Source organism: Aplysia californica, unplaced genomic scaffold (assembly GCF_000002075.1).
Source record: "Aplysia californica isolate F4 #8 unplaced genomic scaffold, AplCal3.0 scaffold00367, whole genome shotgun sequence".
Lineage (NCBI taxonomy): Eukaryota > Metazoa > Mollusca > Gastropoda > Aplysiida > Aplysiidae > Aplysia > Aplysia californica.
Window position 1 is genome coordinate 72,849 of NW_004797637.1, and position 14,961 is coordinate 87,809.

At 41.2% G+C, this 14,961-nt stretch overlaps 1 protein-coding gene across 1 annotated transcript in view; it reads right to left on the minus strand.

Annotated features, from left to right (window-relative positions):
* Positions 1-2,042: 2,042 nt before the first annotated feature.
* LOC118478104 overlaps positions 2,043-14,961 on the minus strand; it is a 14,311-nt gene continuing 1,392 nt past the window's right edge. The window contains exons 2-5 of the mRNA XM_035971050.1: positions 6,627-6,733; positions 5,595-5,685; positions 3,888-3,981; positions 2,043-2,209 (exon numbers count right to left, since the gene is read on the minus strand). Coding sequence (XP_035826943.1) covers positions 2,140-2,209; positions 3,888-3,981; positions 5,595-5,685; positions 6,627-6,733 — 362 coding nt within the window. The 3' untranslated portion in view covers positions 2,043-2,139. The remainder of the gene's footprint in view (positions 2,210-3,887; positions 3,982-5,594; positions 5,686-6,626; positions 6,734-14,961) is intronic.

Below are 14,961 nucleotides of genomic sequence, written 5' to 3' on the forward strand. Positions count from 1 at the left end.
CAAGCTTTAAACTCTGTGTGACAACGTATACGGCGATATGTTGATAGAGGTAACTTAATCTAAAGCACCAGAATTTCTTGTGTTCGGTTTCAAGCATCTCGAAGATCATTTGTAGCCACATAGAGTTTAAAAACAGGAAAATTAAAGGTTTATCAACAGAATGAAATCAAAGTTAGAACAGAACAACCACAAAAAGTAACAAATAAGGGCGTATGTCCACCTATCCGAAGAGAGGCCGTTTTAACCTTAAACGCGTTTAATTCAAGAAAAAGTACAGGATATTATATGTAAATTATGGAATCACACACAAGGGGCCTGCCAGCGTCAGTTGAGTACAAGTACATGTATTCGGGTTTGGTGGAGACACGCTCTCACATAACGCATTATAAACGACCCATCACACCCCTTTTCCACACAAATTGTAAGATCACGCAGCGGCAGATATGTACCTCCAAAAACAAAGAAAGAAAGATATAAAAGAAGTTTTTTTACCATCTAGCATAAGGCTTTTGTCAGAATGAGTATAGATGTGTGTTGCTCTTAGAGTATGTATCTGTATATAACTCCAAAGGTCTAGTATTTAAATTCCTGCATGTGGTTGAATGATGCATTTGATGTAAATGTACATTTTGTCAGCTTTACTTCTCCTTTCATATTGAATTTTAATGAGAGTAATATATATGATTAAAATTTTTTTAATGTATACCTCTGCATGTGTTTTTACGGTCCTGTACAGCCAAGGAAAATTTCCCTCTGGGATAATAAAGTACCATCTTATCTTATCTTATTTTTTTAAAAAGGTAGGAACAACATCAGATTAAATGATATTGACATTACGATAAACGCTAAAAATAAAAAACACATCAGAACAATATCAAGAAAATAAGAGAGACAAATTAAAAAAGAAACAGCAATATAAATAGTATGTAATGTACAAGACTTTTATTCACATGAAAATAACAAATAAACCTGGGGTCAGCAAGTAAGAAAGAGAAGACGTGAAGTGGAAGTTTTATCAACTTTCTTTCTAAAAGTAAAGAGGTCGGTGGCCTAGTGGTTAGGCTCTCGGACTCGCAACCGTAAGGTCGTGGGTTCGAATCCCGTCAGGGACCCGACGTTGTGTCCTTGGGAAAGGCACTTTACACGAATTTTCCTCACTTCACCCAGGTGGGAATGGGTACCCGGCTATAGACAGCGAAAGATCTTGTCAGTTTGTTAGTGTTTGAGTGCTTAATCAGCTGCTTGCACTGTATGCTTCCCAGGAAGCTGAGAATGTTTCGGAATGTTCTATGGTCTGCTGGGGTAATAATATAGTGTAAAGCGCATAGAGCTTGCTGTTGAGCGGGGTTATGCGCTATACAAATGCTATTTATTTATTATTATTATTATTTTTCTTCTTTTTTTTTGCTTTTTCATTTTTTATACCCCGTTTTTTTTTCTATTTTTTATTCCCCGGCGGTGTGGTTTTTGGAAAAATGTAAAAAAATCGCGGCCGCGATTCGCAGACCAAAAAATGCCAAAAATCACAGCCGCGATTCTCGGGTCGCGGCCGCGACAAACGCAGATGCTAGTTATATGGCAGGTGGTTGGACGGCATAACTGATAGGGGTCCTCCTTCCTTTTCCCTCTGTTGTTTCTGTTTGTCTATCTTACTCTTTCCCCACACAGTACATATTTTCAATCTAAAACAACTTTCCTAAATAACATAAAAATTTTTAACAATTTTATTTCACTTTATAATTTCCCATAAAGGCCAATGGCCTTCATAAAATCTAAAATTCTGATGGGAACAACGATGGAAAAAATATCTTGCAATTTTTTGCTTTTAAAATATTTCCTTCGGATCTCTCCGAAGTCTAGACATTCGGTTAAAATGAGTCTAATGGTAAAATCTGTGTCACATCCGACACAGAACGGCTTCTCATCTGCCTGAAGGAGGCATTTGTGGGCCAGGGCCATGTGTCCGATGCGTAATCGAGTAAAAATAACTTCGTCTCTTCCGGACAGGTCTGAAAGATTTCGCCGTCTCAGTTTGGGTTTAATGTTGTGAAGTTTGTTATTCGTTTTGTTTTTTCAAATGGCTCCCTCACAGATGATGATATTTAATACGTGATGTGTCGGCGATAAGATATGAACTCTCTACGACTGGGCGTGCTGTTCCTTCAGGTTGATGTTAGTGATGGCATCTGCTTGACGTTCATTGATGAGACTGGTGATGAGAAAGAAAATAACAGAATGAGAAAGAGGAATTTTAGAGGTATTTTAAAAATACAAGCTGTGGAATTGAAATAAGTGAGCATGAGTAGATAAAATTAAAGTACTTATCTTGAGTTGAAGAGCTTTGAGTTTTTAGTACAAGTAAAGAGAAGCACACCCGTGTGGTTCTCGGGGCCCTGTCCAAGAGACAGGGGAACAAAGAATAGGACCACTGTATCCGTACCGCGCATGTCGTAGAAGGCGACTAAGGTCGGTTGGGCAAAGGGTTAGCTAGCAGCCCTTTCCCGTAAAACAAAAAGCAGCTACAAAAACATCAACAGCAAAAACAATACGACCGCCAGTTCTGGAAGATGGAAGGCCTTCATCACCGAGGAGAGGAGAGAATGGAAACAGATAGGAAAAGATGCTTAGGACAGGCTTCGCTGGAGTAATGTTGTTGATGGCCTGTGCTCCACTGGGAGTTAAAAACGGCAAGAGAGAGAGAGAGAAGCATATCAGCACTATAATGAGTACATGTAAAGAGAAGCATATCAGCACTATAATGAGTACATGTAAAGAGAAGCATATCAGCACATGTTATGTTGCTGTGTAGAGCCTAGCGTACGGTAAGGTTTGATTCTACGGTCCAGTGCACAATTCCTTACGTAGATCTTTGTCAAGACTAGTTTATCTTTGTAATATTGATCAGCAGCCAGGGAACTTTACTTTACTTTACTTTTCCGATCAGTGGCCATTTGGGTTCTGGCCCTTCGGTCTGTCGATATGGCAAAGAATTGACAGGATTTAATCAGCTGTGCTTTGTCGCTGTATCCAGTGTTTCCCATGTGCAGCCAGGGAAAAAAATCCCTGTGACGGGTTGGTATATATGAACTTCCACGCCCGGGCCGCTTGTTGTGCTCCCATCCCCTCTGGGCTCCTGACTCTTTCTGCAGCCTTTCTACTGCTACTCCTTGGCTCCTCCTTACTGCTGTCTTTCTGCCACACCCCTGATCTTCAGGTAGGAAAGATTTACACCTAGCCTTCTCGGACAAGGGCGGAAAATCTCGGACGGCCCGTGCGCAAGTTACGCACATTAAAGATCCCTTTGTGGTCTAAAATTGACAAGAGTAGGTTTCGGCTGCCACCCGGGCAATATTTAAAATTTCCTACCAACTAAAAGTATTAGGTATGTCCCGCGCGCTCATATGACCTTATGCAGTTGCGAGCGCCGTAAAACACTTACTAAAAAAAAAACAACAACAAAAAATGTCTCTAGGCTATGTTGAATAGTAAACAAGTACTCTAAAGAAGGTATGACAGAACTTCTGCAACACGGTACATGTATATATATAACAGTAAACTTCGCTAGATGCAACCAGACCTATATATATATATATATATATATATACATATATATATATATATATATATATACATTGTGTATTTTGAGCTCGGTAAAATTTTTACATTAGATGAATTTGGTTAATGACCAGTTAATGACAGTAAAAATATGTAATAACACATAATACCTTGATATTCAACAGTTACTAGTTTTCCAAAATCTGCTTGAGGACAATGTGCCACTTTATGTGCATGACGTGTAATATAGTGTGTAAAAGAGTCAAAAGAATGAGAAAAAAAGATTTTTAAAAGGAAGGTAAAAAAAGACAGGAACAAACAGGAGAACTTACTCTTTGTGTGATATGGCGACGTAGTTTGCCTTTGTGAAGGAGTCTGAGTAGTTCCCAAGTCTGGAGTTTCGATGCATCGCCTCAACCCCGTTTCCTGCAAACCATCCACACGTGCAACATTGTTTACTACGTGTTATTGATTGATTACTGTTTAAGGGAAGACCCTGGTCAGCAATCCCAGAGAATATTTATAGAACTTTTCAAAATGTCGATTTTTTGTTTTTCACGGATAAACGTCCTTTGACATCTGTTATCTGTTTCATCGGGTCACAATGTCCAAACTATTGAAAACACACCCTGACTGACCTATAACGGCGTTTGAAAAGTGCATATGTGAAGGGTGCTGACAAAATGAGTTACTTCTCGGTTTCGAGTCATATGGAAGTAGATATCTATACATAAAAGTGAAGTTTTGACAATGTATAAAAGTATGACATAAAAAAGGCATGTTACAGTTAAAGAATATGGCATCAATAGAAAATCTACAGATTTGACCTTCATGTCAATTTTTGGACAATATCTCCATTTGTGGATTGCGAGAAGTAACTCATTTTGTCAGCATGCCTCACATATGGAACTAAAAATCCTTGACAAAATTCCAGTTTTTTCTGTTTTTCTCAAAATCTGCTTTTTAACATACGTGACCTCCTTAGTGCAAGGAGTTTACAAATCCTACTGAAGCCAGAAGCTTCAAATTCGGCATACATGTACAAGAGCTTTCAGATCTACTCTGGGGATCTGCATGAGGAAATTGGGAACTATTGGTAACTTGTGGAAATATTCAAATTTTTTGTAACAAACCCCAAAGTTTCGTCAACTGACTCTCAGGATCCATTGACTTTGGGTTCACTTTTTTATTTTTAAAGAGAAGTAAAAATCCTATAGATCCACAGTTCATAGGTTTGCACTTTTGAGGCAAATTTCAGGCTGTCATTTCAATATTTTCTATGAAATTCAGGTGCACTAAGAAACTGGTTTGAAAGTCCAAGATGGCTGCCACAGAGACCCATTTTTCAGAAAAAAATCAACAAATTCACCCTTAGTACATCCTATTTACATACGAACTTCTTGCACGATTATCTCAAAGTAAGTAAAAGTAATTCGTTTAGAAAATGTTTCCGGGAGTGCACACGTCTCCCTTGATTCAGCGTGGGTGTTTTATAGACTGGCCAACAATATTTAGATTATTTAAAAAGTGAGCTGTTTGTAAGTATATTATATGAGAGTGTGAGTGTGTGTGTGCACGCGTGTGTGTGTGTGTGTGTGTGTGTGTGTGTGTGCGTGTGCGTGTGTGTATACAGTTGAAATTATCTATGATGGCCACTCATTGTCGAGGAGGAAAGGTGCTAATATATTATACACACACACACACACACACACACACACATACACACAGAGATACACACACACACACACACACACACACACACTCACACACACACTCACACACACACTCTCACACACACATATAATATATGAACCGCACTCATAAAGTTGACATAAACATGTTGCGATTGCCTAAATTTACGAACAGTCCATTTGTGTGTGACTTTTACGACTGTAATACAATTTAGGCCATGGCGGCCATTTTTAAATCTAATTTTGAAGTTGAGAAGAGAATCAGATAAAATTCGATATGTAGGCTACATATATATACGACTCTTGCACAGGAAACTACATCAATTTCTAAAGGTGTCTTTAGTTTACCTGGGCAGAAAAGAAATAAGGCAGTGTCCTGTTCCGACAGGTCGCCAACCACAGTAGTGAAATGTTGATGGCTGCGTAAAAACCGCACAAACTGAAACAAAAGAAATAAAGATCATACTTTTTTTTTAATATGAAAAGGAAATGTTTCCAGCAATAAAATGCCCAAGAACCATGAACCCTCCCTCTGGTTCCTCTATAAATAAATCATTGATGGTCAGGTTAACCAACCCACCCTCCCTGCCCCACCCCACCTTGACCACAACTTCAAATACAAGAACAACCACTAGGTTACCTTGGCCAGTTGCCGCTGAGATGTTCAGATTCTGATGGTATTGGGTAATTGTTAGTGCTGGGCGGCTAGGTTCGCGATTATTGAAAGCTAGGAATCGTAGGACTCGACTCCGAACCCAATTACTTACTTTCTAATGATATAATTTCTTCCTGTGGTTATCAAAACATCTTCAAGATTTAGGATGACCTTGATTCCGGAACACTACAAAGCATTAACTTTTATTTTTCAACAATAAATTCTTAACAAAAAAAAGAAGATTTTTGTGATTAAAGTAGCTGATAACTGTTGGTTTACGTAAAAAGGAGTCGGAACCTTTCTTCAGCATTAATCGTGGTAATCGGTTCCGGAATGGATTCTTCGCCCAGCTCTAGTAATTGTAGAAGTTTGATCAGATAAGATACTTTATTGTTCCGGTTGGGAATTTTTCTTGTGACTGTACAGGAATAGTAAAAAATACATGTAGATATGACATAGAATTACATTTATCAAAGACTTTTAGAATTATATATTCAAATGATATATTGCGTAATTTTGAAAATCACCAGCAATACAGGCATTAATGTTTAATGTATTTCAACAGCAGCCATATACTCCAGATGGTAAGAAACTTCCTATCTTTCTCTAGAACTAACTTACTCCTACACTTACCTCTAGAACTCCTACAAGTACCTCTAGAACTCCTACACGTACCTCTAGAACTAACTTACTCCTACACGTACCTCTAGAACTCCTACACTCACCTCTAGAACTTTCATGCTCTTCATGTCGTCAGTCAAAGAACACATCAAGGGAGGCACATCCCTGTATAGAACTTTGATTTCTCCAACCCAAGTGAGGAGAACTTCATCTTTAGAAACAAAACAGACTCTCTGAGTGTGTTGGGAAAGTGATCAAACTTGAATTTCATACTTTCAGTCAAGCATAAAATATTTATCTTTGTTAAAACTTTGATAAAATAGTGCCAGCACTTACACTTGATATATTTGTGTTAAAAGAGCTGTAAATCTTGTTCTCAAACTAAACAATAGGCCCTATATTGTGTCAGAATTGCTCGAGGAATATTATGATATATTCTGCTGGCCTGTCAGTGTAGTTCCCACTGTTCTATACATTATATAATAAATAAAAATTATACTATCAGTATTTTTTTTAGCACTAATTGCCCTAGATTTGAGCTGGACTACCTATTACATGAAGGCCTAGCTATGAGTAATTATATAATAATAATAATAATGGAGATCATTTCTATAGCGCCCACTCCCGTGTAAACACAGCTCTAGGCGCTTTACATAATTGCATGTACCAACAATATTCACGAGCGCGACACACGCACGTACACACAAATACACACATTTATACACACACACACAAACACACACACATATACACACATACACACTCATGAACACATAACACGCACACATGTGCACACACATGTACGCCACACACACACACACACACACACACACACACACACACACACACACACACGCACACACACACACACACACATTTACTTGCTTATCACACACACACGCTTACACATCGTCACGAAATGAGCATAAAATATAATATACACAATGCAATTCACAAAATACATAAATGGATACATAGTCATTTACATAACATTGTACTGAACATGAATCTACTGACATAAAAATGACGTCATTAAATGTGTCTTTAAAGATTTCTTAAATTTAGACTCAGATGTTGTATGTCTCAAGGATTGGGGAAGAGATTTCCAAACTGATGGAGCAAGGTGGGCGAACGATCTTTCAGCTAATTTTTTACCCCCTTTTCTAGGAACTCTTAAAAGATACTGATCGCCTGATCTTAGTGATCTAGATGGAACATAACGACATTATTGTACAGACAGAACCACATACTAATAATTCTAAACAGTCCCCTAAACTAATATTATATATAGATCTAAATCTATATCAAAATGACAAAACGTTACGACAAAACTTTACAAAGTGTAAGACCTTTATCTTATTATAGATTGATGCACAAAAATATCAAAATAATTTCTTTTTAAATCGTATGTGTTTTTACACCCCCATCAACACAATTTAGATCATATTTTGGAAGCGGGTGTTAGAATAAAAATCACATTATTATGGTCAAGGGGAATTAACTGAATTTATTATTAATAGTATGTATTATCTTTTTGTATGATTATTCTTAGTTATTTCTCTTGATGATATTAGTACCCTCTTCCTTGTTGAAAACTTAATTCTTCTTTATTATTGTTTTGGTGAACTTCCACTCACTACTCTTGTGTGGCATATATGATATATATATGTGTCCTGAGCAAGTCAGTTGTAATAAATCCTCTCATCAAAGAACATTGAGTTGAAACATATATTTTTCCTCCATGTGAAATGGCAGCCTCAATAGCGGGCTTCTCCATTCCTACTCGCCTGTCAGGGACACAAAATTTAAGCAGAAAGACCAATAACAAAATTCTCCCCATTCGGAAATTGAACTCGCGCTGGTCTCCTGCAACACAAAGTGATGCTTCGCACCACTCACATCGGTAATCAATTCACATTATCATGATTATGTTAATACAGGCAAATTAGACATAGATCTAGAATCTAGGTCTAATTATGAATTAGGCTATATATTATAATTTAGTAAACAAATTGGAGGGGGCTCTCGTGGCCTTGAGGTTACGGTGTTGGCCTCTCATTCAAAGGTCCCGGGTTCGAATCCGGGTAGTGACCGAAACATCTTCTTCTCTAAATTTGTCTCCTTTCACCTCGATCCTTTCCTGCTCTCTAGCAATGTTCTGTCGTCTGCTTTCGTCTCCTCTTTCTGTCCCCACTCCCTCATCTCCTTTGCCCCCCCTCCTCTGGGCTCCTGATTCTTTCTACAGCCTTACGTAAGAGAGACTGCGAAATGTATAGAGGCATTTCACTGCTAAGCCATGTGGGCAAGATGTTCGCCAAGATATTGGAATGGCGAACAATTAGACAAAAAGTTGAACAATTTCTGAGTGAGGCCCAAATGGGATTTAAAAAATGAAGAGGATTCACCGACGCAATGTTTGCCCTACAACAAATGTGCAAAAGGGTAATAGAACACAACAGGGAACTTTCTAAACATAGTATTTGTCGACCAAGAGAAAGCGCTCGACAGAGTGAACAGAAACAAGCTGTGGAAAAAAAACTACAGTGTAAGATGTAATATTGTTCGGTTTGTGGGTACAAACAGATATAGAGAGAGTGAAGAAACGCACGTCTGAAAAGGCTCTTTGGTTTTATTATAGTCTTCTAGTACATTGTAACCGAAAAGTGACTACTGAGTAGAAGAAAGGTACTGTCTAAATCCCGATACGTACCTAACAGTTATAACAGACGAGTTGTGTGATGTACATTATTCCACATCTCCCCCCGAAGTTATTGTCCTAGTACTTAATCATCTATTTTAATAGATCTCTATAAGTTTCACTTGTTTACAACACTTAATTATTCACTTGTTTACAACACTTAATTAAAGAGTTCTTGAGACTTAGATTAGAATTTAAAGCACAGAGCTAAATATAGGTCACACAGTCACTGGGTCACAGGTCTAGTCTCGTTGGTACTCTGATTTTTCTGCCGTAACGGCTGACCCGTGGTGTCTGCACTGGGGCCGCCGGCGTTTGCGCTGACTCCCGAGCAGGGCTTGGGGTATCAGGTTGCCGTGTCGAAGACGGTGTGTTGTCTCCGGGCTCTTGTGTTGTAGTAGGCTCTGGGGTAGCCACGAGATGACTTCTGTTACGGCGGACGGTGCTCCCTTTTTCAGTGGTCACTGTGTAGGAGCGCGGATTGGGGTGTCTGTTGTTAACGATGCCCGGTCGGCCTAGGTCTCGAATGTGGACATAATCACCGGGGCAAAGTTCTGGAAGAGATTTGACACCGTGTCTCTTGTTGTATTGCAAACGCATGATCTCTTTCCTCTTCTCCTCCCTTTGACGAATAGAGGGTAGATCAACATAACTTGGGTGTAAGTTGTCCTGCATAATGGGAACTTTGGTTTGGAGTTCCCTTCCCATGAGGAGCTCACTTGGGGCATACCCGTTTTGTAAAGGAGTAGCCCGGTATAGCAGGAGGGCAGTGTACGGGTCGTTGGCTTTCTTGAGGAGAAGCTTCACTGTTTGCACTGCTCTTTCTGCCTCTCCATTGCTCTGAGGATATCTCGGAGAGCTGGTGACGTGAATGAAACCAAACTCTTTTGCAAAAGCTGGGAAGCTGGCGCTTGAAAACTGAGGGCCATTGTCGGACACGACTGTCTCTGGGATGCCATGAGTGGCAAAGATGGACTTGAGTTTGTTGATAACGAATACGCTGTTCAGCTGTTCGAGTAAGCGTAGCTCTACCCAACGAGAGTAATAGTCGACCACGACGATGTAGGTCTGACCTTTCAGGTCAAACAGATCCATGGCCAATCGAGACCAAGGTCGGTCTGGAAACGAGGAAGGGAGCAGAGGTTCCTTCTGGACAGGTCGAAGTTTTGCACAAGTGTTGCACTTCTTCACCATGTCCTCGATCTGACTGGTGATGTTGGGCCACCAGACTGAAGTTTGAGCTAGAGCTCGGCACTTCGTGATGCCAAGATGGCTTTCGTGGAGTCGACTGAGAATGTCCATTCTCAAATCCCGTGGAATGACGAGACGATCGTCAAACAAAAGGATATCATCCACAATGCTGAAATGGTGACGATTAGTCCAGTACTGTTTCAGAAGTGGATTTTCAGGCATGTATGCTGGCCAGCCTCTGGTACAGTATGTCCGGACTTCCGACGTTTCTGGGTCGCTCTTCTGCTGTGAAATGATATTTTGAATTTTCTGTGGTGAAGCAGGGAGGCTGTCAATAGCCTGTTGAGCGAAGTCTGCCACTTCGTCAACGAAGAGTGCTTCAGCATCTGAGGGCAGATTTGTCGGAGCACGAGAAAGTGCGTCCTCAGTGATCTGATGCTTTCCTGAAACATGCAGCACATTTGGTGAAAATCGCATCAGCCTCAGACGGGTTGGATCCTTGGTGGCATTTTGTGGAGTTCCTTGGTAGAGAGGAGAGGGACCAAGGGTTTTATGATCAGTCTCCAGCGTATACTGCTTTCCAAGGATGTATTCACTGAAGCGTTCTGATGCCCATGTTGCTGCTAGGGCTTCCTTCTCGATGACAGCGTAATTCTTTTCTGCATCAGTCAGAGCTCGTGAGATGCAGCTGACAGGTCTGCGAGAACCATCATCTTGTATTTGTAGAAGTACTGCCCCGAGGCCAGACATGGAAGCATCTGCAGCAACGATAGTCTCCCGGTCAGGCGAGTAGTGTGCCAGTATTGGTGTTGTGGTGAGGCCATCTTTGGTGCATTGAAAAGATGCCTCTTGATGTTCTCCCCAGGTCCACAATGAGTCTTTTTTGAGCAATGCTCGCAAAGGTTCAGTTGCAGTAGCCAAGTTAGGAGAGAATTTTGCCATCTGGTTCACCATACCCAGAAAGCGTTGTAACTCAGTGACGTTCTTGGGCTGAGGGAACTTTCGAATGGCGTCCACTTTTGCTGGATCTACCTTGAGGCCTGTGTTGTTCACAATGTGCCCGAGAAACTTGATTGATGGCTGTGAAAATTCACACTTGTCGTTTAGAGTGATCTTAGCTCTCTGGAGACGCTGAAGAACTTGTCTAACTCGCTTATTGTGAGTGTCCTGATCAGGTGCATGAATGAGAATGTCATCTATGTGACAAATGACACCTGGAAGGCCGTCCAGAATGTTACACATTTTCCTCTGGAAGATTTCTGGGGCTGAGGATATGCCGAAGGGAAGACGGTTAAAGCAGAATCTCCCAAACGGTGTTATGAAGGTAGTGTACCTTCTGGAGTCTGGATCGAGAGGGATTTGCCAGAACCCGCTCGTCGCATCCAACTTCGTGAATACCGTAGACCCTGCAAGCTTGGCAAGCTGTTCGTCTACGGATGCCAGAGGATGGACTTCTCGTCGCACTGCCTTGTTTAGACTGGTGAGGTCCACGCATATTCTCACTGAGCCGTTTCTCTTTGGCACAACAACCATACCGGAACACCATTCTGTGGGCTCAGTTACGGGTGAGATCACGCCTTCAGCCAGCATTCGGTCAATTTCAGTCTTGACTTTTGGCAGTAGAGGGTGTGCGACTTTTCGTGCTGTGTACAAGCACACAGGATCAGCGCCTTCTTGTAGCTTGATCGTGTATGGGTCTTTCAGTTGTCCTAGTCCTTTGAAGACATCAGGGAACTCTCGTTTGAAATCAGATGATGTCTCGTGGACTGCATTGAGTCTGGCAATGAGACCCAGCTTTACACAAGCTGACCTGCTGAGTAGGGCATGTGGCTGGTCTTTTACAACGAATATTGTCTCCTTCATGGCTTTTTCTTTGAACTTTAGATCAGCCTCAAAGGTGCCAAGAGTAGACAGAGTTGTGTCACCAGGGCCTTTTAGAATTTTGCCGCAGCTATTGAGAGGTTGACTTGTGTCCACACTTCTGTCTCCGATGACAGAGACCGCAGCACCAGTATCAAGCTTGAACTTTGTTGGGACGGAATTCAACTTGATGATAGCAGACCACTCATCTGGGCTGTCGACTTCGTTCACAGTGATGGAACCTAAAAAGTCTGGGGCCTCAGCTACGTGGTAGGAGTTGATTCCGACTTCCTGAACTTTGGGGTGACTACGGCAAACTGCTTTATAGTGGCCTCTCTTGCCACAGGAACCACAGACTGCCGACTTGGCAGGGCAGGCGTCTCGTTTGTGGCTAGGGAGGCGACCACAGTATCCACAAGGTCTCTTGGAACCTGTGTGTGGTTTGTGCAGAGGCTTTGAAGCGCTTGACGCACTACGCATGTTGTGTGGTTTTGTTGTGACTAGCTCAACTCGAGGTCGTACAAGTGTCTGGCTTTCATCACGAGCTTCAGCTTGTCGGCTTATTTGTATAGCCTCGCTGAGGGTGAGTTTGAGCTTCAATTGGAGCTGTTTGGACAGGTCATCGTCCCTTACTCCGACAACGATTCTGTCTCTTATGAGCTCATCTTTGAGGGCTCCATAGCCACAGTCATCTGCGAGCCTGTGCAAGTCTTGGATGAATATATCGACACTCTCTCCCGGTAACTGAGTGCGTTTGTTGAATTTTGCACGAGCGAAAATGATATTTTTGCGTGCATCAAAGTGAGTGTCAAACGCCTCTATCACTTCTGTGTATGTAGAGGTGCTTTCCTCGACTACCAAAGTCGTGAGGATGTCGTCGGCTACCTCCCCCATAGTGTACAATAGAGTACTGACCTGCTCTGACTGCGACTTGTTCTGCAGACCCGTGCACGAACGAAACCTGTTGAAACGTTGTCTCCAACGAGGCCACGATTCTGCCTTCCCATCAAAGGGCTTCGGCGGGGGTAGAGACACGCGGCGATGAACTGTTGTTTCACCGGCCTGTTGAATGTTAACATCCGTGTCGTGTTCAGCCATGATTCAAAAAGTAAAGAAATGACACTTATATACCGTTTTCAACCGCTGCCACCATGTAATATTGTTCGGTTTGTGGGTACAAACAGATATAGAGAGAGTGAAGAAACGCACGTCTGAAAAGGCTCTTTGGTTTTATTATAGTCTTCTAGTACATTGTAACCGAAAAGTGACTACTGAGTAGAAGAAAGGTACTGTCTAAATCCCGATACGTACCTAACAGTTATAACAGAAGAGTTGTGTGATGTACATTATTCCACATAAGAGGCCAGCTTGTAGATAACATCCGTGCCATTTACGAGAACAGGATACAGTAAGAACGTCAAAGAGACTCACAGAATGGTTCGAGATAACATCCAGAGTAAGGAAAGGTTGTGTCTTATCACCACTACTACTTATACTTATATATATATATATATATATATAAAATGACAATATATATATTTACAGAATTACAAAAAAGAGACCAACACAGAACCAGACGCCCTAAACGAATTACTCTTCGCTGATGACCAAAGCCAGACACACAAAGATGAACAAAGTGTCCAACACCACACCACCTGATTCAGCGAAGAAAGTAACTATGACATGAAGATCAACATCAACAAAGCAGAGAGAATGAAAGTATGCAGGAATCCAGGACCACTCAGGACACATATCGGCACTTTTTCAGTGCCCCACTTATTTGGACCTAGATCTAGATTTAGATCTATAGGCTATGTTTGATACGCAGCGAGCGAGAGGTATCAAACCTAAAGAACATCAAATTACGTTAAAAAGCCCCCCTGAAACCCCCACCCCCAATTACCCCTTTCCATATATATATATAATTTTTGGTCAGCTCTATAATATTCGGACTCGAGTCCGAATATAATTATCTATTCGGACTCGAGTCCGAATAAGGGTTTCATCTATTCAGACTTGGGTCCGAAAAAAATGTTTTATTTCTTCGGACTCAGCTTCTAAGTGAGTTATGTGAGTGTAAGGAGGTTACATAATAGAACAGTTGTCGGGGGATTTCACGTAAATTAGAACTAGAGTTGCCTACTAGGATAGTGTAATTGTGTCAAAAGTCAAAAGATTGCACTCTCATTAGATCTACCCAATGGTAGTGTTTCAGTACACGGTAACCGACTACTCAGGGTCTTTCCACCACCACTACAGCATCATCATTACTTCCACCACCAACTGTCTTTCCGTATGTTTAATTTCATTTTATTGTGTGTTACAGTTTTTCTGTAATGTTCTTTTCTTTTATCACATCGCACAAAACCGACAGCTGAGGCATAGCCTCTTCCCAACGCCTCTTCCCCTAGCAATGCGAGAGAGCGAGATCGCGACGCGCTCTCATTGGTCGACATTGTTAACTTTGCCACTGGTAAGGTCAGCTCAACTTAATCGTTCTGTACTAATGATGCAGGGAGGGCCAGTTTAGATCTATAGACCATGTAAACTGAATATTGAAGCTCACGTCTCAATTGTTATCATTATAATCGAAAAAATGTTCGAAATGTTAGAAATATTTAGGAACAAGGGTCGGAAGTGGGAACGGACGTCATGCTTGACTCAATTCAGAGTCCGAATATAATTTTCCT